The 26427-nt window shown below is 39.6% G+C and overlaps 1 protein-coding gene across 1 annotated transcript in view; it reads right to left on the reverse strand.

Moving 5' to 3' along the window:
• LOC124774936 (odorant receptor Or2-like) overlaps window positions 1-26427 on the reverse strand; it is a 130926-nt gene that overhangs the window by 15691 nt on the left and 88808 nt on the right. Inside the window, exon 6 of the mRNA XM_047249627.1 lies at window positions 10284-10439. Within this exon, the coding sequence (XP_047105583.1) occupies window positions 10284-10439 (156 nt within the window). The remainder of the gene's footprint in view (window positions 1-10283; window positions 10440-26427) is intronic.

The following is a 26427-nucleotide window of genomic DNA, read 5'->3' on the forward strand; positions in this document are numbered from 1 at the left end:
CAATACGGACGAAGCCTTCCTCTCATTTGCCGAGAGACAGTTAGAATAGCCTTCTGCTAAGTCCATGGCTACGACCTAGCAAGGCGCCATTAGCCTTACATAGTTTGAGAGTTATCGCATAAATGTCTCAAGAAGAACGCTGTAGTCATCAACTAATAAAGTATAAAGCAGCTACGTACTTTTCTTGCTACCATTCAATAGTTATCCTGTTCCAGAATTCACGCCCGTCGGCGTGTGTGTACGCGTGCCTTTCTTTCGGCTACTTCAGTGTGGCGTAACAGTCTTGTTACGTCACAACACCGACAATGAGTGACTGTCGCCACTTCCTCGATCGACGACTTCAAACCTTCAATCAGCCAACAAGGAAGACTAAAAGCACGTAAAGTTTCAGAACTGTATGGCAGACCTCAGCTTTTCAAACTGTTCCATTTGCCTCGCAAAATTACAGCAACTTTGCATGAACTTTTGTTGCTCATTGTCCCAATTGCATTACCAAGCAGGGTCCCTTCCTTTTCCGAAATGAACCCGAGTGTCGTTGAAATTCAGACGCCAGCATTAAAGTACAATCATTCCATTTCACTGCTTTAATTTCAAAGTTCAGTTTAAGAATTCATAGCTGGCTACAATATTTAGATTACGCAAGCACAAATTAAGAGTGCGAGTTTTGTTACCATATTTTAGCTTACCTGTGACTGCAGCTCAGCTTGGTACGTACTAAATTTTACTATTGTTAATTGTTCAGAATCATTTAATTCAAGTTCAAAGCTAAATCTCTTATTTCTAAATTGCATAGATTCAAGTAGCTTTTGAAATGATTGTTGAGGTAGTCCAAGACTAACCGTATTTTACTGAATTTCGATGTGCTTAAGAAAGAAAGCTTCTTATTAATTTCAGTCACTAAATTAACTTTCAGTTTTCCGGTTTTATTAATTCTTTTGCTAAATTAAGTCAGAGTGCAGCGAAAGTTATTACTTCTGACAAACTTTCAGTTTTCACACTACACGTGTCAACCTTCAGTTGCCACGCTTCTAGTGCTAATTATATATGTAATTACCTTTCTTTTTCAGTTACTATAGTAATTGTCCTTAGGACTGGCGACCGTAATTTCCCCCAAATCTCAAATATCTAATTACCGCTAGTTAATTGTTAACGTAACGGCCGCACATTTGCTTTCTTCATTAACTTTACCCCTTTTCAAAATTAATTTCCACCAGTTTCATTTGCATTTTTCCTTTCATTTAGATGTAACCCTTTCCTCCCTCTTTACCGACAGATTAACTTCGGTGACGATTGCTTTTCCCAAATTTCCATTAGGTACACGCGGTTTAATTTTTCACTGTCATTAAGGTAGATAAGTGAGGGGGAGGTTACATGTTCATTTAGTACTATTGACCGATCTTTCTTATACCGTATGAAAATTTAAATTTCTTCTAGCGTATTTAGCAGTAGTCTTTAGGGGCATTGTGCAAATTTTGTGGTTATCTTCAATATATCCGTAAGAGTGTGAAATGTTGTCAACGGTGGAGACCACAGTGAGATGGGTGTTTTTGAATAATCTACTTTTTTGTCTGACATGTTGCCCGTATAGTTTATACATGTACATTTCTTCTCATTATGTTTGGCATTAAGGTATGTTTTCTGCAATGTAATAACTAATGAATCTGCTGTTTTAATTTTAAAACTGTTGGTTTTTGCCATTTGGCATTTAGTACGTATTTTTTTGGCTACTTTCTACGTATTTTAGCCCCAATGTAGAAAATTTTTCAAACAGCTGTATGTAATAAATTTCAAACTGTAACTACGCAGCACCGTGTATATATTATTCAAGTATGTGTATTACTGTTAATGCTAGATCCTGTAAAAAACGGCATGCAATGTTAACGCTTATCGCTGAAGTATGGCTTCCAACAAACGTAAAAATGATGAAACATGATCGAACCGAATGCAGTACGGTCAGTGATTTCATAACACCTGGATGTAGAAGTCTTGTCTCTGAGTATTGAACCGCAGCGTGTCTGTAGATTCATGTGCTCTGCATCGTCCGCCATGTTGTAGTTTGGCAAACAAATTTCCATCGGTCTGTACGAGACAAAAAATTGCTGACTGATTTCTTGTTTTGAACTTTATGTCAACATGTGATGTAATAGGCAGATATGGGAGTGGAATCGAAAAGTATTTTCTTTTCGTGTTCTAGTGACATTTGCTAGCAGCCATGTTGTAGGTTGACAAGGAACGAGATATGAGCATTCATGGCTGACGCAATGAGACAGCTGAAGTTCAACATCCAGGTAATCACGGAGTATGGCATCGTTCACGTCGCTAGGTAACCGGTGGCGCCCTGCAGCCTATCTTTGGTATACACCAAATCCAGCAGAGCCAAGTGCAGTAACGTGTTAACTGATACTATTGGCTGGTCAATTATACTTTTTCACGTTATATTACGTGAAAGTTTAACTGTATAACACACAAATTGCTATTTAAATACAACTTACGATAATCCGTATCATAGTATTGAAGTTTATGATCATGCTGTCTGACATGTATTGTATACGTTGTATCCTCTGGCTAAAGATGACGTAGGGCATAGGGTGACAGGCAAGGGGCGGAACGTCTACTATTTAACTCCGTGACAACGCGACATAGTCACCAGTTGACATCAGTGGGTGGTATCGACAGTTCCTGTTCAGTGCCAGCGTCTCCACACAGCATCGAGGGGTATAACATTGTAGAATTTATTGTTAACTCAATGTTTATTATATTACTTGTTTCCTTCTATTCTATTGTACTCTAAATTACGTGGTATGGTCCGAAGATGATTTACAGTGAGTCGAAACCGGTAGTTCCTTACACTACATATAGACGGACAGGAATTGTACAAACATGGTAAAATATGGATACAACGAGAAATTTAAAGTAAAAAAATGAATACAAATATATCACAAAAACACAGGTTACAGGTTTCCAGTCAGTAACATATAGACAACCAATAACTGCACAAACATGGAAAAAATATGTGTAAAAACAGAAATTTAAAGTTTAAAAAATGGTCCCAAATATATCACAAACATATATTACACCTTTTCTGCCAATCTAGTGCTGCAAGCGAAAGGTCGATTATTTCTGGCAGTGATTCATCAAAGCAGGTACTTAGGCACTCGAAGGCTATGTGGAAAATTGTTGGTTCTTTGGCTTCACATTTTGCAAAAGAAAAATTTTTGGCCATTCCTCATTGAAACAGTAATTCATTGCATATTCCCTGTCCAGTGCCGATTCTGCTGAGATTGCACCATGCCCTTCTACTATAGTCGAAACTGGTGACTTTATGATTGTCGTGTCTTTTATGAGGTCACAGTTTTTGTCTTCTTGTCTCCATTGTGATCGCCAATGCTCGTCTGTAGTAAAGTTTCTATAGTGTGTTGCAGTTCTCTCTGGAGCGTTTCTTGATTTCAGTCTTAATTCCACATATTCGTTGGTAAGTTGAATAGAATCTTCGTGAATATGTAGTGCTGGCTCAGAGAACTTTTGAAGCTGAAATTTTAGAGCAGCAAGACGTGTGGTCTGGGTCGGGGCTATGTTGCTCAGAACGGTAGCCACTGATTGCCCCGTAACTAATCTCGTTGATTAGCTGAATTGGGGGGTCAATAAGAGTTGTGTGTTGGCTATTGATCCAAACAGGGGCACAATACTCCGCATCAGAGAAAATCAAAGAGATGCTGCTGGTTCTCAACGTGTTGATATCAGCACTCCATGAGTATTTAGTAACTTTTGGATTATGTTTGGACTGGTTTTTACTTTATCTGAGGCATTTTCTTGATGTTGTTTGTACAAAAAAATTCGATCGAGCGTTACTCCTAGATATTTAGGATATGGATTGTGCCTTAAGATAGATCCTTCGGAGTAGGGCTGTCAGTTATTTGGTCTGTCTGGTATGTAAGGCCGAAACTTCCGTTTTATTCGGATTTGGTTCAAGTCCCTTTTTTTAAAAAAAATATTGATTTATCATTTGTAGGTCTTGAATGAGTGTGTCCTCTGTTTGAGCTAAGCTCACGTCACGGTTTGTGTGGCTATAGAGATATCATCTGCATACATGAACTTTCGGAACATTGTAGTTGGAACGCCCAACGTGTAGATGCTGAACAAAAGTTGGGCCAGAACGGCGCCCTGATGAAGGGCGTTGTGCAGGCTTCGGAATTTGTTTTCCTTCCGCTGAACAGTACATGGAGGGTTCTGTCGATCAGTGATACAATCCAGTATGGATGAGTTTGCTGATGAAGTGTTGGCCTATATGTGTGTGAGTTCACTGAATGCAATGGAGGAGCGGCACGTTAATCTGCTACCTCTGTGACGACAACCGCATGACAATATTTTAGCATCTCGGGGTTGTTGAACTACACTGTGTTTTACACTGTACATCTTGCTGACTGGATGTTACATACTTTTTCACTATTGTGAAAGTAGTTTCACGAAAAAAAAACTGGGTATGAAACGGAATATATCATTATTACATTAATATTGTGTAACGAACAACCAAAAACCAAGGGTGTCTTACACCACTCAGAAAATATCGCTTGACAACTTCCGAAATTTTTATCTGATGTAATTACATTTTCCTGGAGACATACCGAGTCTCAACTTTATTTTCGATAAAGGTAGAAGCTGAAGTAATGAACTAAAATTTGTGCCAAGGTTGAGATATGAAGGCAGGTCTCCAGCTTACTAGACAGCTATGCTACCCAATACATCACTCTGGCATCATGTACAACACAGCTCCACGGGATACTGATGACTTAAAGATGGGAAAATCAAGATGGGCTGAAGCGTGAAATGATGTCTGTGTTAGGGAGGGCATTGGACTAGGATATTACATGCAAGTCTGTTAGCTACACGGTCAGGGTGGTGCAGTAGATAGCGTATCTGCGTAGTAAGTAAGAGACTTGCTTTAAAGTCCAGATCTTAACACAAACTTTAATTCTCTACTTCAGCTTCAATCCTTCTGAAATTTTGTCGGTAGGGTTCGGGTTCATCTCGTACAACACAATTAGTAGTGGCCTTGGTTGGGTGTCTGCCCAGGATAACATGCTACATTGAGAATAAAAACAGGTAGCGTTCATCTACATCTACATGACTACTCTGAAACCCGCAATTAAGTGCTTGGCAAAGGATTCATCGAACCACTATCACACTATTTCTCTGCTTTACTACCCTGAGAGAATTAGATTAGGAAATGAGACAGTTGAAGTAGTAAAGGAGTTTTGCTATTTGGGGAGCAAAATAACTGACGATGATCGAAGCAGAGAGGATATAAAATGTAGACTGGCAATGGCAAGGAAAGCGTTTCTGAAAAAGAGAAATTTGTTAACATCGAGTATAGATTTAAGTGTCAGGAAGTCGTTTCTGAAAGTATTTGTGTGGAGTGTAGCCATGTATGGAAGTGAAACATGGACGATAAATAGTTTAGACAAGAAGAGAATAGAAGCTTTCGAAATGTGTTGCTACAGAAGAATGCTGAAGATTAGATGGGTAGATCACATAACTAATGAGGAGGTATTGAATAGAATTCGAGAGAAGAGGAGTTTGTGGCACAACTTGACTAGAAGAAGGGATCGGTTGGTAGGACATGTTCTGAGGCATCAAGGGATCACCAATTTGGTACTGGATGGCAGCATGGAGGGTAAAAATCGTAGAGGGAGACCAAGAGATGAATACACTAAGCAGATTCAGAAGGATGTAGGCTGCGGTAGGTACTGGGAGATGAAGAAGCTTGCACAGGATAGAGTAGCATGGAGAGTTGCATCAAACCAGTCTCAGGACTGAAGGCCACAACAACAACAAACTACCCTCTATATGCGCACGGGAAAAACGGAGACTTAAGTCTTTCTGTGTGAGCTCCGATTTCTCATGTTTTATTACAATGAACATTTCTCCGTATGTTGGTAGGTCTCAACAAAATATTTTCACACTTTGAGGAGAACGTTGGAGATTGAAATTTTGTGAAATTTTTATTCAGCCGTATTTCTGTCCTACACACACTTTAACAATATTGTATATTCGAGAGACAATGCTCTCTTCATCAGGTTGTAAAACGTATTACTTCGCAGCCCCAAAATTGATAACATTAAATTATGTGCTACATTTTACTAATCAACAAGTCTCCAGCATTAAATCTGTCTGGACATTACGCGAATATGTACAGCTTTGTTTAGTGCAAGTGCGACACGGGAAGTTATTTGAAAGCCTAGGAAACTGCATTCATTCAGTTGCCTGTTCCTATGGTTCAAGTTATATGACGAGTGAAGAGCGCGCTTTGGTTCTCAAGTTATCGGTGTTGATGGAAAAAGAGAGAGACAGAGAGAGAGAGAGAGAGAGAGAGAGAGAGAGAGAGAGAGAGAAGATGAGACTGGAGCAACCGGTCTGGGGCCGTCAAGAGCGGACCATCGATTGCGAAGAGAAATGACAAATAACGAGGGAAAGTTCAGGTGAATACGGCTGCTACAGATAAAGTGCAACGAGAAATCCGAAAAAGAGAAAAATACGGCTTGGCTAAAGTGGAGACCAAGAATCAATAGTGCGTTACAACAAAGTATCAATAGGGGAGGTAATACAACACTCACAAGCGAACATGCTCAAGTGTAAATAAACGATCTTCATAAAAAATTTGCGGATATGTAGAGGGGTCAAAATAAAGCAATACCTATTTTTTCGCTTTGTCCCAATTTCACTAGTGTGAGGTAAAACACACCCCTAAAAATAATTTGGCATATTAGGTTTAGCGGGAATATCTTCGAAATCATGATACATAAAAAATGAGTTTCATAAAAGTCAAAATGTAATTAACTTTCTTGAAAACTGTATAATCAACTTTTGTAATAATTTGAAATTCTGCAAAATATCCCAAAACCATTAAGTTATTCTGAAAAATGAAAACTTTTGTTCCAACTTGAATTAAAGAACCTATCACGTCACATACATCCATGTGTAATAAAGCTTCTTTCTGAAATGCCATTTTTGGAAAATAAACTGTACATAATGTGCTGTCGGAATATTTTCGACATACCCAATTGAAATATGTAATCATTCAATGATATTCTAATTATTTATTTTACTTGTTTTTGTTTTATGTTTTAATTGTTATTTTACGTTTTACAACCGCGTTTTTTTGTTTTAGCTGTAAGAAATGCTTAAAATATAGTCTTTTTTACACCATGCAGGTACAATGAACGAAATTTCTTCACATAATACACACAAACCATATAAATCAAAATTCAACAGGATTCTCAAACTGTGGCGGGAAATCCTCCAAATATCCTGATCTGTATGAGGCATATTTCAGGCAGTGGAAAACCTTGACGAAGATATCTGATAAGGTAGTAGTGCCTGAAGCTTTATTATATTGTTTCTCAAGCGGAGACTGACATAGTAATCATTCGGCAGAACTAGACCTGAAAATCTCCCAAAATCATTAAGAGCCGTAGCTGTTCCATCGAGTCTTTTCGACCACCAGATGAACAGGTTGCTTGTCTTCGGACACAGCGTAAAAAACTATTTTTCACACTGTCCCCCCCCCCCCCCCCCCCCGCTTTGGAGAGTGATATCAAGAATCTCTTCTTGAGGCCCCAAATATCCTCGCGACAACATCGAAATGCGGTATACTAACGTATGACCAGGTGGAAAAATTATTGAAAGAAGTTTTCCAGCGTGGGATAAAAATCTATATTATTGTTAGATTCTTGGAGTGTTCATTGTGAAAGAAGCGTTTGAGCATCGTACCCGGGCAAGTTACTTGTTCACCTGGTGCTCCCAAAAAGGTCGGTGGAACAGGTACATTAGCTGTCCACCGAGGTTGGAAGAACTCTGTGAGAAGATTTTCACATTTAGTTCTGCAGAATGATTACGATGTTAGTCTGCACTAGAGAAGCAATAGGGTAAAGGTAGTCACTACTACATAATCAATTCTCTTTGTCAATGTTTTCTAAAGTACTGATGCATGCCTGATACAAACCAGGTTTTTTGTCGCGCGCGGAGTAGCTGTGCGGTCTAGGGCGCCTCCGCACGGTTCGCGCGGCTCCCCCCGTCGGAGGTTCGAGTCCTCCTTCGGACATGGGCGTGTGTTTTGTCCTTAGCGTAAATTAGTTTAAGTTAGCTTAAGTAATGTGTCAGCCTAGGTACCGATGACCTCAGCAATTTGGTCCCATAGGACTTATCACAAAATTTCCAGCTTTCAAGTTGATTAGAGTATCATCCACCGCAAAATTTGAGAATCCTGCTGAATTCTGTTTCGTAATGTGTTGTGTGTAACACAATTTCGTGCATTCTAACTGCGTAGTGTAAAAGAAAACGTTATGTTTTAAGCATTTCTTTACACATTACCATTATTGTAATAATTTTGTTTCATAATAATGAGTTACTAATTTCTTTCAGCTGTCATGCTACAGGGGAAAGTGTTGGGCGACTGAGAGGTCCGAATTGTCGCGGAATGGTGGTCTGGAGAAGACCCTTTTACACGATCGACTTTCTTGCCTCAGTTGACTACTGGAAACAAGAGAGTCTGCGGCAGCGTCCCTGACATTTTATTCCTGTAGTGTGTCTCGTCTGTTTCGACTGGTCATTTTTGTTTCCACGTCAGCGGTATAATTTCGTGTATCAAGAAAACTGTCTGCTGTGCGGTTTGGGATCTGAGAATTTTAAATGAGATTATGAGGACTATCGTTTTTACGAAAAACTCAGAATATAGTAACAAAAATTAGAATAAGCATTGATAATAGAATTTATTAATAACCAAAGTAGGATTCATAGTGGAAGAATTTCTCACAAAGCGTGTAGTAAATCCTTTACAAAAAAAAATGTTCAAATGTTTGTGAAATCTTATGGGACTTAACTGCTAAGGTCATCAGTCCCTAAGCTTACACACTACTCAACGTAAATTATCCTTAGGACAAACGCACACACTCATGCCCAAGGGAGGACTCGAACCTCCGCCGGGACCAGCCGCACAGTCCACGACTGCAGCGCCTTAGACCGTAAATTCTTTACATTTTTTGAGAACTGACAGTATGGGAAACGTGTTGTACAAACATTTCGGAACAAATACATTTATTTGCCAGAGAAAATACACACTTACTAATACATCAAGCAGTATCGAGAACGTAGTAAACAGCGCCTCTTTGCTTCATCCGTTGTGCCTTGTTTTCTTACTGAGTGAGAATTAATAAACTGTCTTGTCAAATGTTTCTGACTTTTTGAGTAGCGAAATAATTTTCATTAAAACACATTAATATATTTCCGCTCTTATTTATGCATGGTGTAGACTTTTTATCTGTAAAACGTATATACTTTTTTGGTTTGACGTATTTCCTCTCTCGTGTAGGAGAACACTAGAAGGAAAAACTACCAGAACCTCGTGTAACTTTTCAGTGCGTCACCGAAGCAAAGCAGTCAACGTAAAGAAAGATCAAGAAGACAAGGAAGCACAAAATCTATTTCTGTAATTGGAGTGAGCTCGTCCAGAATAGATTAACTTCCGATGTTAGCAGATGCCTCCATAAGCCCTTGTCTGTGAACATGCACAGTGTGCAGCATACTCGGAAATCTAGAACTCCATACTCGACACAATGTATAGATCACTGATGTCATAAGCACTCTCGCGTTGTGATTGGTTGCTGATTTACACGCAGACGGGAAAGGCCCACTCACTTCGAGTAGTCGGTTTTAACCAGAAAGTCGATCGTGTAAAACGAGCTTCACTGCTCCGCTTAGCCCGCCGGGGTGGCCGGGCGGTTCTAGGCCCTACAGTTTGGAACAGCGCGACCGCTACGGTCGCAGGTTCGAATTCTGCCTTGGGCATGGATGTGTGTGATGTCCTTAGGTTAGTTAGGTTTAAGTTAGGTTTAAGTATCGGGATTGAATACTTCTGTCCAGGGGGAGTAACGCTTCAAACGGTCTGTGCTTGGAACCTATCCTGGGAGTCCAGTAGTAGATTATGTTGCACCACTGCAGGTTTACTGTGACCCTTGGACCTTCACATTAACGATGAAACACAGAAATTGCATCGGGATTGAATACAAAAGACACAATGCCGACTTCTGTCCAGGGGGGAGTAACGCTTCAAACGGTCTGTGTTGGAAACTTTCCTGGGAATCCAGTAGTAGATTCTAGGGGACTGGTGACTTCCGCTGTTAAGTCCCGTAGTGCTCAGAGCCAGTTCTTGCGCTTGGCGGCTGACATCCAGTTTCGTGCGCTCCGGTGGGCAGGGGTGACCGAGTTATCCCGGCGAGGCCTGGGCTGACCTTGGTGAAGGTCTGCAGCGAGACGGGGAGGACGTGGGCGGCGCGCAGGCAGAGCGGCCGCTGCGTCCTGGCCATCATGATGAGCACGCCGCTGCTGAAGGCGCCGCCCCGCGCCGCCCACCCGCTGCCGTACAGCGCCTGCTGCACGCGCCCGCTCTGCAGACACACCGCGGCCCTCACTAGCTACACGCACTGCACAACACACCAACACCAGCGCAGAAAACAAACACCCTGTCTACAAACACACAATCCACTGTGCACTGAAAATTACAACACCGCAAAGACCGCATGTAACAAATTCAAAATGGAATGTACTGTAAGTAGGCTGTTTAGGTTTTTTTTATTGGTAACGCCACCTCTGTATAAAAATCACTGGCTGTGCTGAGTGCAGTCTGTGTCTAGTTGTATAAAAATCACTGGCTGTGCTGTGTGCAGTCTGTGGCTGTTTTGCACTGTTGTAATACTCGCCATTGTAGTGTTAGGCAGCTGGATGTGAACAGCGCGTAGCGTTGTGCAGTTGGAGGTGAGCCGTCAGCAGTGATGGATGTGGGGAGAGAGATGGCGGAGTTTTGTAATTTGTCATGAACTGCTATATATATTATGACTATTAAGGTAAATACATTGTTTGTTCTCTATTAAAATCTTTCATTTGCTAACTATGCCTATCAGTAGTTAGTGCCTTCTGTAGTTTGAATCTTTTATTTAGCTGGCAGTAGTGGCGCTCGCTGTATTGCAGTAGTTCGAGTAACGAAGATTTTTGTGAGGTAAGTGATTTGTGAAAGGTATAGGTTAATGTTAGTCAGGGCCATTCTTTTGTAGGGATTATTGAAAGTCAGATTGCGTTGCGCTAAAAATATTGTGTGTCAGGTTAAGCACAGTCTTGTACAATTGTTCAAAGGGGACGTTTCATATGTCGACCCTTAGTCGAGGATACCTCACGGGAATCTTCTGATTTTTTCTAGTAGTTTGTGTAATTAGTGTAGATTTTGTTTACTGCTGGCGCGTAATTGTAGAGAGAATCTCCTTTGTAGTTGCAGTCTTTCGTTGTTGTACAGTAAAACAGGTGTGGCATGCATGTAGATTTGCACCAAGTATTTCGCAACTGCGCTTGCAATTAAGTAGACATTATATCCATTGCTATATATTTTATTTTGCTCTTCAAATTGTGCTTTTCTGTGTTATCGTGTGAAATATTGTGACAATTATGGCGTGTGAAAAACGTAATACTAGGCTCCAAAGTAAACTGAGAAATGACAGTGAAGACGAAAGCAGTGTGTTAGCGCCACCGAGTAATGAATTAACTGATGTTCAAAGTAGTAATTTGGTAATTGTGCATAGGGAAATGGAGCGGGCTGCAAACAATGGTGTAGACAGTGAAACAGGTAGTGAACAGGGAAGCATTATCGATCGATCGGTCGGCAACAGCTCGCCTCAGGAATCCGAAATGACAGGACACAATTTCGCAAATACTGTAGATTCAGGTTTTGGGTCATCACCGTTTTCTCAAATAAGTCAAGACACATTTTCTGCTTGTCAAAATGTGGATGTTGCCGGTGCAAATGCACTGCCGAAAAGCGTAGAGAAACAGATTCAGACACTAATACATTATTATTGCAATTAATGCAACAAATGGAACAAAATCAGAGACAAATGGGACAAAATCTTAAAAAGTTAGACACAGTGGAACAAAATCTTAAAAAGTTAGACACAATGGAATAAAATCTTCAAAAGTTAGGCACAATGGAACAACACCAGAGACAAATACAGCAACAGTTAGACACAATGGAACAAAATCTTCAAAAGTTAGACACCACACTTGAACAAACACGTGAAGATTTAACTACTGAGTTACATAACATTGAATCGAAATGTCAAAAAGTCTGTAATGACGTAAAAACACAAATTTGTGAGCATTTTCAACGTATTTTTTCGCGGCATGAAAATGCATTACAGAATCACGAAGCAGCCATAAAAGAACTGCAAACCATTGTTCATGAAAATCATGAGACCTTGTGGGCTAAAATTGACTCAGTTGCATCTACCGATTCGGTTACGCAACTTGCAAAAACTCAGGAAAACTTAAAGGACACAGTAGATTCAATTTCAACACAAATGGACACTCTGAAACTTGGTTCAGAAAAACACACTGAGGAAATGTGTTCACTATCGGAGAAAGTAGCCGAACTTTCGGATCAGGTCACTAACTTATCTACAAAGGTAGATGATGATCTGAATGACACAAGACCTGTAGCCTACACTGACACAGAAGAGTATGAACAAATTAGAAAATTCAAACAGAATCAAAATCAAATCAATACACAGTGCAAAAGAGAAATCCGGGAAGTACAAGATCAGCTGACACAGGTAATACAAGAATTACGTATTTCAGAGGACACTCGCGCCCCAATACGGGAAGAGGGACATAGAAATACGGAACAGCCACAAAATAATAACACAGGGCATTTCGGAAGTTATGAAAGAAATTGGCAATGTGCACCGAATTTTGAGATGGAACGGCCGACACGACCTAACAATGACCGATATGCGACTCGCCGACATGATGATTTTGACTATAAGCTGTTCATTACTGCACGTAAATTCAAAACATTTAAGAATTCTGGCAATGACATTCATCCACAAGTATGGCTCCATCAATTCTCTCATTGTTTTCCTCCCAACTGGTCATTCGAACACAGATTAGAATTTATGTGTGGCTACTTGGAGAATGAACCAGCTGTAAGAATGCAATCGGTCATTCACGATTGTCACAGTGGAGGAGAATTTTATCATGCCTTCCTCTCAGCGTATTGGTCTCAAGCTACACAAGACCGAGTAAAACATAGCATCATAATGATGAAACGTTTCGAACAATCTGAATTTTCCAGTCTTATGAAATATTTTGAAGACATGTTGCATAAGAATCAGTATCTTTCAAACCCATACAGCCCCTCAGAACTCATCTGCATTTGCTTAATCAAAATACCTGAACATTTACGGCATATTATTTTAGGAGGACGTTGCAAAGACGACATTGAAGCTTTTCAGGGACTGTTACAAGAACTAGAAATTGACACTGATAATCACGGAACGCGAAAACAAGAACACAACAATTACAGGTCACATCCGTCGCAATTCCGCGATGAAAGAAATAATAACTGGACACGACAAGGCTATTCTCACAACACAAATCATGACCAAAACAGACACTACCCGTATGACAACCGTTGGCAGAGTAGTAATAATTACAGGGAAAGATCACCTCTCCGCAGTAATGAATATCACAGAGACAATCAGAGAAACAGACAATATGGGAACCAAAATAATTATTATCAAGCGAGACAGAATAACTTCAGATGCAACAGTTCAGCGCGCAGGTACGATTCAGGGAGAAATTGTCCACCATGTGACCGACAAGAAAGAAACTATGGCATCTACCGACGTGACGACAGACGATATGATCGTAACGAAAGACCTGAATTGCATCAGAACTGGCGGGATTCAAACAGAGCAGGACCCTCTCGAGGAGGTGAATTTGTAGAAGTTAGGTCTCCAAATCCCAATAACGACGCGCGCCAACAAAGAGACAATAGGCAATGACTCATACCGCTGGCAGCCACAAAACGTACTTATGAAACTGACGACGCAGCTGCCGTAGCTAGTAATTACGTAAAAATGGAAGACATTAGGGATATCTTACTCCAGGAACACGACGTAAAACATAACAACATTGCATATCCTGTGATTCACATTACAGTAAATGACGTAAAATTTACGGCAGTACTTGACTCTGGCAGTCCCATTTCAGTAATTAGTGAAACAGCTTTTAGCAAGTGCAACAAATCGAACGATTGCCCCACACTTCCGTTACGTAAGATTAAATTACAAGGTGCAATCTTTGGAAAAAGTGTAGATGTACGCCAACAAACTAACTTAGAATTCTTTTGTCAAAGCCACAGCTTCTCTATGAGCATTCTTATTGTTCCATTATTGTCGACGGAAATTATATTGGGAGTAGACTTTTTGAATGAATACAAAGCAATCTTAAACTTTCACGATGCTGAAATAAGTTTAGAGAAAGAAGGTAAGTCAATAGCTTTGAAATTTGAAGATTGGCTCTCAAACCATGACGAGGAAATTAATCGGCTTTACCTTCTGTTAGACAACAGTCCGGAGTTTTCTACGGAACTAGACACTAACAATCACTCTGCAAGTACTGACAGGGATGATATCGACGACACATTTGATACTAATGAGTTAATTCAGAATAAAATTCAAACAATTGAGAATTGTAATGACACTGATTGGCAAGACCTTTTTGAGATTTTACAAGCACATTCCACAGTATTTACTCACAAAACAGGAACAATCAAGGAATTTCAATACCAATTTCGTGTTCGTGAGCATACTAAATTTTGTGTTAGACCATACGTAATTCCGGCACATTATAGGGACCGTGTTAGAACAGAAATACAATCTATGCTTGACGAGGGCATTATTGAGCCTGCAGTAAGCTCATACAACAATCCATTACATGTCGTTGAGAAGAAAAATGGATCGATCAGGCTTGTCTTGGATTCGAGACAAATCAATACTATCATTATTCCAGAAACAGACAGTCCGCAAACGTTGGAAGAACTTCTTCAAAATTTTAATGGTGTAAAAGTGTTGTCTTCCATTGATCTCAGATCCAGCTTTTATCACATCGAACTTCATCCAGAATGTAGAAAATACACAGCTTACCTTTGTTTCGGCGTTTGTTATCAGTTTCGGAAACTTCCTTTTGGTTTGAACATTTCTTCGGCAGCATTCATTCGCGGGCTAAATTCCATATTACCTGAGTTCTTAAAACGTCACATCACCTTATATGTGGACGATATTCTAATAGCAAAAGCTTCATGGGAACAGCATAACCGCATCCTCAACAGTTTGTTACGTATTTTTGCAGAATCTGGAATTACAGTTAACTTGGAAAAGTCTGAATTCGGTAGATCGAAGGTGAGGTTTTTGGGACATATTATTTCTTCTGAAGGCATTCAGCCGGATCCTGAAAAGTTAGAAGCAATCAGAGCCATTCCAGTTCCATCCACAAAAAAACAAGTCCGCAGTTTTGTAGGTCTCGTAAATTTTTACCGTCGTTTTCTGAATATGCAAATTCTTGTTACACCAAAACTTTGTTCTCTCACTGGAAAAAATACTATTTGGAACTGGGACGAACAATCACAGTTGGAATTCAATTCTTTGAAAGAAGCGTTACTTAACGCGCCAATACTAGCTCATCCAGATCTGTCACAAGATTTCTGCCTTAGCACGGATTCTTCTAAAGTCGGTCTTGGTGCCCATTTATTTCAAGAAGCCATAGAAAATGACACTACTGTTCAGAAAACCATTGCTTTTGCTAGCCGAGTGCTAAAAAAATCTGAAAAAAATTATTCCGTTACTGAATTAGAAGCTTTAGCTATCGTTTGGGCATTTAACAAATTCCGTTTCTTTCTTTCTGGTAAGCACGTAAAAGTATACAGTGATCATCGTGCATTACAATTTCTTATGTCTTCAAAATTAAATCATGACAGATTAAAACGTTGGGCATTGTTTCTGCAAGAATTCCGCTTCACAATAGTCTACATTCCCGGCAAGGAGAACATTGTTGCGGACGCACTGTCACGCGCACCGGCTGGACTTGAGAAAAGTAACACAGAAGGCAACCCCGAGAAAAATTTCAGTATTCTTTACATTCAGAAAGTCGCCTTTGAAAGCTTCATCACCACATCTTTAAAGAACATTGCTCATGAACAAGATAAAGATCCGATTTGGAAAGACATCAAGAGCAAACGGCATGGAAAGACACACACAGATTCGGCATTATTACCTGGTTAGAAACAACATACTGTTCAAACGCTGCACTGTTGATGACAAGCTATGGGTACTTTGCATTCCAGACGATTTTGTTAATAAGCTCATTTGGTACATTCATTTCAGCTACGCACATTTTGGTCCACGAAAATGTTATCATATTCTTCGAACGACTTGTTATTTTAACAATATGGAAAAAAGAATTCGAAGAGTCTTGTATATTTGTAAACTTTGTCAAAAGGCGAAACCATCTACTGTCTCACATCGTGCTCCGTTGTTTCCTATTATTCCTCCTAAATTAAAAGAATTTGCTGCTGTTGATCTCTTGGGACCGCTTGTCAGAACATCTAGTGGATTTTCGTACGTTCTAGTCGCTGTTGAACTTACTTCAAAATTTGTTTCTTTCACTCCGTTACGTAACGCCACTGGACGGTCTGTATCCAACGCCTTTGTTAAAAATTTCTTACGTGAAGTTGAACACGTTAGTAAAGTCATTTCAGATAACGGACCGCAATTCAGATCTGCTGTTTGGTCACGCACGCTTCGGAATCATAAAATCAAATCTGTTTTTATTTCATTGTACTCACCACATTGTAACCCATCTGAACGGATTATGAAAGAAATCAATAAGCTTTGCAGACTTTATTGTCACAGAAAGCATCAGCATTGGGACAGATATTTACACTTATTTCAAAACGTGCTGAATGAAATGCCTCACGACTCCACTGCTTTACCACCTACTCTTGTACTAAAGAATGAAGAACCACCGAACAGAATGAGAGGGCTTGTACCTTTCCCGAAAACACGTAAACTTCGACACAAAGACATAATTGATTTGGCTATTAAAAATATAAAATCTGCAGCAGACAAAAGGAGAAAACTACACGGTAAAGCAAATGCAAAGAAATTATACATTGGTCAGAAAGTTCTCATTAAAGCTCATTCATTGTCACATAAGAAGAAACACTTGAGTCACAAATTCTTTCTAGTTTACAATGGACCATACAGAATCTGACATATACCACATGATAATGGCGTTGAAGCTGAAACTCTGCGTACTAGGAAGAGTAAAGGTTTACACCACATTTCACATGTAAAACCATTTATTGAGAGATAATCCGCTTTTTAACTTTGTCTTTGCCATAAAATTTTTCACTTCACATTTCTAGTATGCTTTGTCAGACTTAAGAAACTGTTAACATGCAACAATGTTTGAAGTTAAATATCCAGTCTGGAACCTAGGGAACATTTTTAAACAGAAATTACGATTGCATTGTTATAGTGAACTGACGACACAGTGTTGTATTTGTACATTCTTGCTTGTTAGTTGCACGATTACCTAACAACTATCAGGCTCACATACTTAGAACATATACTGGCACTGCTAATGAGATTTTCATGTAACATTTTGGTTTACTTGAAAAGACATTCTTTATCTGAAGTACTTTCTGTGGGATTAAAGATGACTTAGCACTTGGTTTCTTTGACAGCTACACAATTATATCACGACGCTACTAATGTGTGACACAATTTACATTGTTGCTTTTGTGCTGTATCTGCTTTATACCTGCACAGTTTTTTTGAATTCTTCTCGAAAGTAAAATATGTTTTAGTAGTAACTTTTGTGGTATAACTACAATGAAACAGCCTTTTTCGTAGCACAACAATACGTTACATTATAGTAATTTCTTGATCACGGTAATGTAAGTAATAACTACGATATCTATACGCAAAGAATTTCACTTTTGTTTATCATGAGGTAAGTACATTGATTTCTGCAGAACTTAGCTTTCGGAGGACGATAACTACGACACTTCCACAGAGATTATCTTACAACAAGACGCACAGTTTAGCGCTACAGTACATGTATTTGAGTGATTAATTTTATACTTCAAACATTTATTTTTAAAGGTTTTTGAATTACAAAGAAAGTTTTCCGTGATACATTTTATTCCATTGCAATAATCTGTAACACCTGAGGGTATAATTACATTAATCCTCAGGGGGGTACACGCCTACTTTGTGTACCATGTGTTTGGCAAGCACAAGGAGCCCTAGCTAATATGGTATTTGCTTATACAACTTTACACATCGGTACCATATTTCTCTAACACAGAATTACACAGCTATCTGATCATTTAACAGAGAAAGAAACTTTTTTTTTACTACATCAGTGACAGATGTTTACATAATTACGCAGTTGGATAACTTCACACTTATGAAATTGTATTTTGTCAGTACTTTGTGAAATGTTCATATTTTTTCGGAACCATTGTGATACTATGAGAGCTTTGAATGTCATATTTCTAATGGGATCATGATTTTTAAAGTACGTTTGAGGTAGATGACACTATTGAAATGAGCAGAGAATTTTCTTTAGGTTTTGACATTATTGGAGGAAGCTACGACGCTTTTGAGATTGGACTGAGGTGTTATGATGTTATTTTTACGACAACGATGTGTATTATGCTGTTGAGGTATGTTTATGATCAATAAGCTGGTGCTATATGAGGAATTTGATTATGCTATGTATTTATTATGATGAAATATTGAAGTGTCGTCGCAAGATTGACGTGTTGACGAATATATATATGTGTAATAAGGTAAGGAGTAATGAGTAGTGGTTAGGGACTCTGGTTTGTGAAAAAGGTTGTTGGAAACCAAGAATCGTACTTTAAGAGTTATGAAATGTGTGTATATGCGTGAATGTATCACAATGCTGGCGAAAATTTTTTGGACTCTGTTATATTTACAGGATTTTGTTTCTACAGATTTGTAACGCAAATTCTTGACCTGTGAAATATTTTTATATGAGACTGTCACTGTAGCGGAAACTGGTGTCGTAAATATTTCGGTAAGAAAGTTAAGTGACCTCCTGCACGTAATGCGTCGTGGGCACCCAGCTGGGCGACAGTCGCCTGAAAAAAAAAGCCATTAGCGTGTGCCTTTCAGAGGTACAGGTGAAAAAAAAGGGAGTCCATTATCCTCGCCATTGACATTCCTTTGTAGAAAGCATCGCAAATACGACACGCTCATAACTTGGAAACATTCTTACATCTGCACACCCGATTTGGACAAGTGTCTATCTATGAGAATTGAGAGAATTTCTACTAACTTATGAAATGCCTCATGACTACTGAATGATGTTCTTATGCTTTACTTTGTACATAGTTGCTTATTTGATTTGTTATCTGGTTTCCAGCTGTCTTGCAGCATTGGTTTCATAAAATAAAATTAAATGCATTTGCTAATGTGAACACTTTCTGTCAACAGATCTATTACATAATTATTTTATGACCCACATTCTTCGAAAAAGGAGCTCTTGGAATGGAAAGAACAATAAGAAGGGACTAAAAACAGTAACTGCATATATCATTTTCTTTTCAAGTACTTGGTAACTTTTTTGGTAGAATAACTTCTTGTGGTGCACCACTTTAATTACTTAGACATTAAGATGTGATTATACATTTCCCTTATCTGCATTTTTATCTTTAGTGTACTATTTTTCTGCTTGAGCTATGTCATGTTTAGGTATAAGTTATTTCATTTTCGGCTATTGTCTGCCAGGCATAATGCTACTAAATTTCACTATACATTACTCTGTTAAGCCAGTTTTACTACTGATTTATTTTTCTTGTTTGCTGCTCATTGCCTTATATTAGTTGTAATATTGCTGCTTGCTTTGACAATTTCCATTTTTTTCATTGCTGTTTGTATTAATTGTTTTGTGCTGCTGCCTTGCCTCGTTCCCTAGTTTAGCATCTGAGCTCAGTAGATTTAAGTTAGCTTAAGAGGGGTAGACTATATAAGAAACTGACTATGTAGAAGTTATATGAAAAAGATTTGGGCCAAAATGAGTATTGTACACTGAGAAATAATTATTTTGAAAGAAATACGAAAAAAGTACAGAAAGCAGGCATAGATAGGACTTTTTGGAAATAATGAAGAACGAAGGGAGATCTCTGAGAAGTAAAGAAAGTTTTGTTTGTAAAATACTGCAATAAAACAAACCCTGTCCTTTCCTTGTGTTATCCCACTATGTGTTTGTGTACCCTTGGGTATTTTTGTTCTTCCTGTCTTTATGTGTTTCTCTGATGAGAGTTACGTTGTAGAATTTTTCTGATAATATGTTATTTACTTTGTAAAGATGTTTAGACATTATTTATTCTGTTCTGTTTTAATGCTCATGTGTGAAATTAATGTTTCGAAAACTATTTTCATTATTTTATGTATTTACTTATGTCATAATTCCTGTAACACTGATGTATATGTTTATTTCTATACTTTTGGAAAGCCCCTATTACTACAAATGTTATCTGTATTGTTATGTTCTTTAATGATGTATTCTGTATCTTTGTAATTGTATTCTTATGTTATAAAATTGTAATGGACACCAGTTCATCAGATTAAGTAACTTGTAAGTTACATTTCACTGCACACATTTCTGTTGGTCATAGTATATGGACAATATGTGAGAAGTAGGGAGTGATAGTGTTTGCACGTGTGTTAATAATTCAGCAAGGGACTGGATAACAGCATTGCTGGTTCTAAGGACATTTCTAAAAAATAACTTTGTGAGTGGACATGTGGTGGTTTATGGACTTGCTATATTCTTCGCAAGACTCTTCGATGGTGATTGTGCACCTGCACAGTTGCAACAGGTGGCTGCTGGCCGTCTCTACAATGACTACAGTGGGTCTGCACCTTTGATGACCCACCAGTACCATTATTTCTACAAGGACTGCAGTGGGTCTGCATCTTTGATGACCCACCAGTACCATTATTTCTACAAGGATTGCAGTGGGTCTGCACCTCTGGTGGCCCACCAATACCGTAATCTCTACCAGAACTACAGTGGGTCTGCTCTGTGATGACCTACCTACCAATATTCTTCAAAACTTCGAATGACTCTGCTGTGGGTTTGCTCTGTTGTGACCCATTACTTGTCTGCATGTCGAGAGTCAGCACTGTCTTTCCGTTGGAAGGACAACACTACTTCTTCAACACTGTATGGAAATCCACTACTACCGTGTGCATTTTCTTTTACTGCTCAGACTTTGAGAAAAGAAACGGCAGTTTTACTGTGATGAATGATCAGGACTGTCTTTATGGACTGTGAGAAAATTTTAGCTTTTGACCAACATTGTATCAATAAGTGTGTGCCTTTGATTTCTTTGTTATTGTAATTATGAAAAATTTTATCAAATTATTATTGGCCACTGCCCAAAACAATTTGTAAAATTTTTTGTGGGGAGCATGGGGGCTATGTAAGTATTCTGTTTAGGTTTTTTTATTGGTAACACCACCTCTGTATAAAAATCACTGGCTGTGCTGTGTGCAGTCTGTGTCTAGTTGTATAAAAATCACTGGCTGTGCTGTGTGCAGTCTGTGGCTGCTTTGCATTGTTGTAATACTCGCCATTGTAGTGTTAGGCAGCTGGATGTGAACAGCGTGTAGCGTTGCGCAGTTGGAGGTGAGCCGCCAGCAGTGATGGATGTGGGGAGAGAGATGGCGGAGTTTTGTAATTTGTCATGAACTGCTATATATATTATGACTATTAAGGTAAATACATTGTTTGTTCTCTATTAAAATCTTTCATTTGCTAACTATGCCTATCAGTAGTTAGTGCCTTCCGTAGTCTGAATCTTTTATTTAGCTGGCAGTAGTGTCGCTCGCTGTATTGCAGTAGTTCGAGTAACGAAGATTTTTGTGAGGTAAGTGATTTGTGAAAGGTATAGGTTAATGTTAGTCAGGGCCATTCTTTTGTAGGGATTATTGAAAGTCAGATTGCGTTGCGCTAAAAATATTGTGTGTCCGGTTAAGCACAGTCTTGTACAATTGTTCAAAGGGGACGTTTCAGTACTACATCTATAGATTTTTCAAAAATTGACTCCATTGGAACCTGAAGCTGCTCAGCGACCGTACTTATTTTAGTTGGAAAAGATGGAATTGCTTTTGTTTTCCTTTATTGAATTTCGATCCCCCCCGAAGGGGTCGGGCTGGCAGCAGCTTAGTATGCTGCTCTGCAGCCTACAGACTTTTTACAATAAAAGCAGGCGATAAAACGGTGACTTAAATTGTAAAACGGAGGAAAATTGTGGAAAGTTAAACAATAAAGCAAAGGGTTGGCAAACCTAATAAAATACACAGGAAGCAGACAAGGAACATAGTAGACAGACAATTAAAAAACGTGGCATCAGTCTGGTTTCTATTTGCAAGAGATATAAAAATCACACCCAGCGACAGTATGATGTCCGTTCGCAACACTTCCGAAAAGACACACAACAATGAACACTCACTGTAAACACTGTACGAAAATGTCGGCACAAAGATGACACACCCTAGCCAAGGGCAGAAGGGGGGGGGAGACCTGGACAGATGAGGGGGAAAACACGGAGGGAGGCGGAGAAAAACGAAAAGGGGGGGGGACCAAAGGAGGGACTCATAAGGGGGGAGGGACAGGGCAGACACGAGAGGGAATGGGAAAAGGCAGAGGACGGAATTCAAAAGGACTCGGAGGAGAGAAGGGGGGCAGAGAGAGCGTAGGTGGGGTAAAAAGAGGATGGAGAGGGGAGGAATTGCTTTCACTCACAACTTGGTTTATTGCAGCAGACTTACATTTCGGTAACTGAGTGACCATCTTCAATGCTACAGTTACCAAATTACAGTACAAACGCATGCGTGGCAACATCAAAGTACAATTGTATACAGGGTGGTCCATTGATAGTCACCGAGCCAAATACCTCACGAAATAAGCATCAAACGAAAAAACTACAAAGAACGAAACTTGTCTAGCTTGAAGGGGGAAACCAGATGGCGCTATGGTTGGCCTACTAGATAGCGCTGCCGTAGGTCAAACGGATATCAACTGCGTTTTTTTAAAATAGGATCCGCCATTTTTCATTACATATTCGTGCAGTACGTGAAGAAATATGAATGTTTTAGTTGGACCACTTTTTTCGCTTTGTAATAGATGGCGCTGTAATAGTCAAAAACGTGTAAATACGTGGTATCACGTAACATTCCGCCAGTGCGGACGGTATCTACTTCGTGATACATAACCCGTGTTAAAATGGACCGTTTACCAATTGCGGAAAAGATCGATGTCGTGTTGATGTATGGCTATTGTGATCAAAATGCCCAACGACCGTGTGTTATGTACGCTGCTCGGTATCCTGGACGACATCATCCAAGTGTCCGGACCGTTCGCCGGATAGTTACGTTATTTGAGGAAACACGAAGTGTTCAGCCACATGTGAAACGTCAACCACGACCTGCAACAAATGATGATGCCCAAGTAGGTGTTTTGGCTGCTGTCGCAGCTAATCCGCACATCTCAAAGACGTTGGTGTTGAGAATGCTACATAAACATCGATTGCACCCGTACCATATTTCTATGCACCAGGAATTGCATGGCGACGACTCTGAACGTCTTGTACAGTTCTGCCAATGGGCACAAGAGAAATTACGGGACGATGACATATTTTTTGCACTCGTTCTCTTTACCCACAAATCGTCATTCACCAACAGCGGTAAGGTAAACTGGCATAATATGCACTATTGGGCAAACGGAAAATCCACGATGGCTGCGACAAGTGGAACATCAGCGACTATGGCGGGTTAATCTATGGTGCAGCATTATGGGAGGAAGGACAACTGGCCCCCATTCTACCGATGGCCATCTAAATGGTGCAATGTATGCTGATTTCCTACGTAATGTTCTACCGATGTTACTACAAGATGTTTCACTGCATGACAGAATGGCGATGTAATTCCAACATGATGAATGTCCGGCACATAGCACACGTGCGGTTGAAGCGCTATTGAATAGCATATTTCATGACAGGTGGATATTGGTCATCGAAGCACCATACCATGGTCCGCACGTTCACCAGATCTCACGTCCCCGGATTTCTTTCTGTGGGGAAAGTTGAAGGATATTTGCTATCGTGATCCACCGACAACGCCTGACAACGTGCGTCAGCGCATTGTCATTGCACGTGCGAACATTACGGAAGGCGAACTACTCGCTGTTGAGAGGAATGGCGTTACACGTATTGCCAAATGCATTGAGGTTGCCAGACATCATTTTGAGCACTTATTGCATTAATGTGGTTATATACAGGCAATCGCGCTGTAACAGCATGCGTTCTCAGAAAAGATAAGCTCACAAAGGTACATGTACCACATTGGAACAACCGAAATAAAATGTTCAAACGTACCTACGTTCTGTATTTTAATTTATAAAACCTACCTGTTACCAACTGTTCGTCTAAAATTGTGAGCCATATGTTTGTGACTATTACAGCGCCATCTATCACAAAGCGAAGAAAGTGGTCCAACTAAAACGTTCATATTTCTTTACCTATTACACGAATATGTAATAAAAAATCGGGGTTCCTATTTTACAAAAAGGCAGTTGATATCCGTTTGACCTATGGCAACGCCATCTAGCGGGCCAACCATAGCGCCATTTGGTTTCCCCCTTCAAGCTAGACAAGTTTCGTGCTTTGTAGTTTTTTCGTTTGACGCTTATTTCGTGAGATATTTGGCCCGGTCACGATCAATGGACCACCCTGCATATTTCATATGTAAGTAGATATTACATATCAGCAAATACATTTACACGTAGATACATGTATACACGTAGCACTTCTCTGATAGAACATGAATAGCAATTACCTACTAGCGCATAACCACCTACACAAAGTAGTTCACATTACAGCCACTTTGATTGTAAAGAATTTTTTGGCGTTTTAGCATCACTCACTTTTGTAACCGCTTCTGTTGTACATCAGTTAAAAACATATTTCCTTAAAAAGGCTTAACCAACTACTTAATGAAATATAATGCATTGCTATAAAGTGATGCATGTATATAGGGCGCTATTGTCACTTATGACGTACACTGGCGCCAGCTGTGAGATTACTGTGAACAGCGGAATCAGTGCAATTTCAACTCTTGACGTGTTCAATCCAATAGGGACTACGCCAAATAATAGACCAAATGTCTTAACTTTACATTCTGGTGTGTAGCATCCACTTATAAGTGAAATTCATAGAACTGTAGTTTGATATGAACACGAATACCATGGTATTCTAGTTGGTTCCTGTATTACTTCTAGCTTTCAAGATGATCGCTCAATCATCAAAATCTAGATTTGCTACAATAAATACAAGATGCGACTGATTGCTGTACCTTCTTTCGCCAAGTTACGTTTATCGGTGATTATCATTTCAGGACAAATGCTCACGGCATGTAAGATGAACTACAGCTACATTCTTTATATAAGGGAAAATTATCAACCGTGTTGGTCAGTCAGATATAACATTTGAATGCTATTGTTATTATTAATTTAATTTTCTGGCACTTGCCTATTATCATTTGCCTTCTTCCTTCCCAATACAATGTCGTTAGGTCTGAATTACAATCAGTTAATTTTGAGTACTCTTTTAAATGTTCCTTGTGCATGGTGGAACCAATTTTGTGACACAGAACATGTCTGGGGACGACAAGATGAAGTTCATAAGCAGTGGGGCCGTCAAACATTCATGTCGAGAAGTCAAATGGAATACGACTACCGCTTCTCCTCTTGGTCCATCAGGCACTACCGAATCCTCCATCGGGTTATTCCACAACTTTCGCTAACATGAAATTTTATTGGTTGCTTGAATTCTTCTTGTAATGTGCTGTTAATAAAGTGTTTCACAGCCTGTTTTGCTATTTGTCGAGGGTAGACGATTCTTCCTCAAGAGCCGAAACCAGACAAGTTAGCGATGTTGGACAATGGGGTCTGGACCGAAGTCGATCTTCTAACTCATCCTAAAGGTGTTCTATCCGATTCATATCGGGACTGTGGGCAGGCCAATCCATTTTAGCAACGTTGTTGTCCACAAACCGTTGCCTCAAAGATGCTACTCTATGACAAGGTGCATTGTCATGCTAATACAGACAGTCATCGTCTCCGAACTGTTCTTTATGGTACTCAGTACGCAACGGTGTAAAATGTGTTCTTATCCTTCCGCATTTAGCATTTTCTTAAGCACAATGAGAAGACCACACACTAACCGCGAACGATATCTCCATGCTGTTACACCACCTCCTCCGTATTTCATTGTTGGCAGCAAACATGATGGAAGGTAATGTTCTCCCGGCATTTGACAAACCCAAACCCTTCCATCGGATTGCCACAGGGTACAGCACGCTTCACCACTCCACATCACTCGTTTCCAGACATCTACCGTCCTCTAGCGCCGCTGGCTGCACCACTTCCAGCACCGCTTAGCGTTGATTA

Source organism: Schistocerca piceifrons, chromosome 2 (assembly GCF_021461385.2).
Source record: "Schistocerca piceifrons isolate TAMUIC-IGC-003096 chromosome 2, iqSchPice1.1, whole genome shotgun sequence".
Classification (NCBI taxonomy): Eukaryota; Metazoa; Arthropoda; class Insecta; order Orthoptera; family Acrididae; genus Schistocerca; species Schistocerca piceifrons.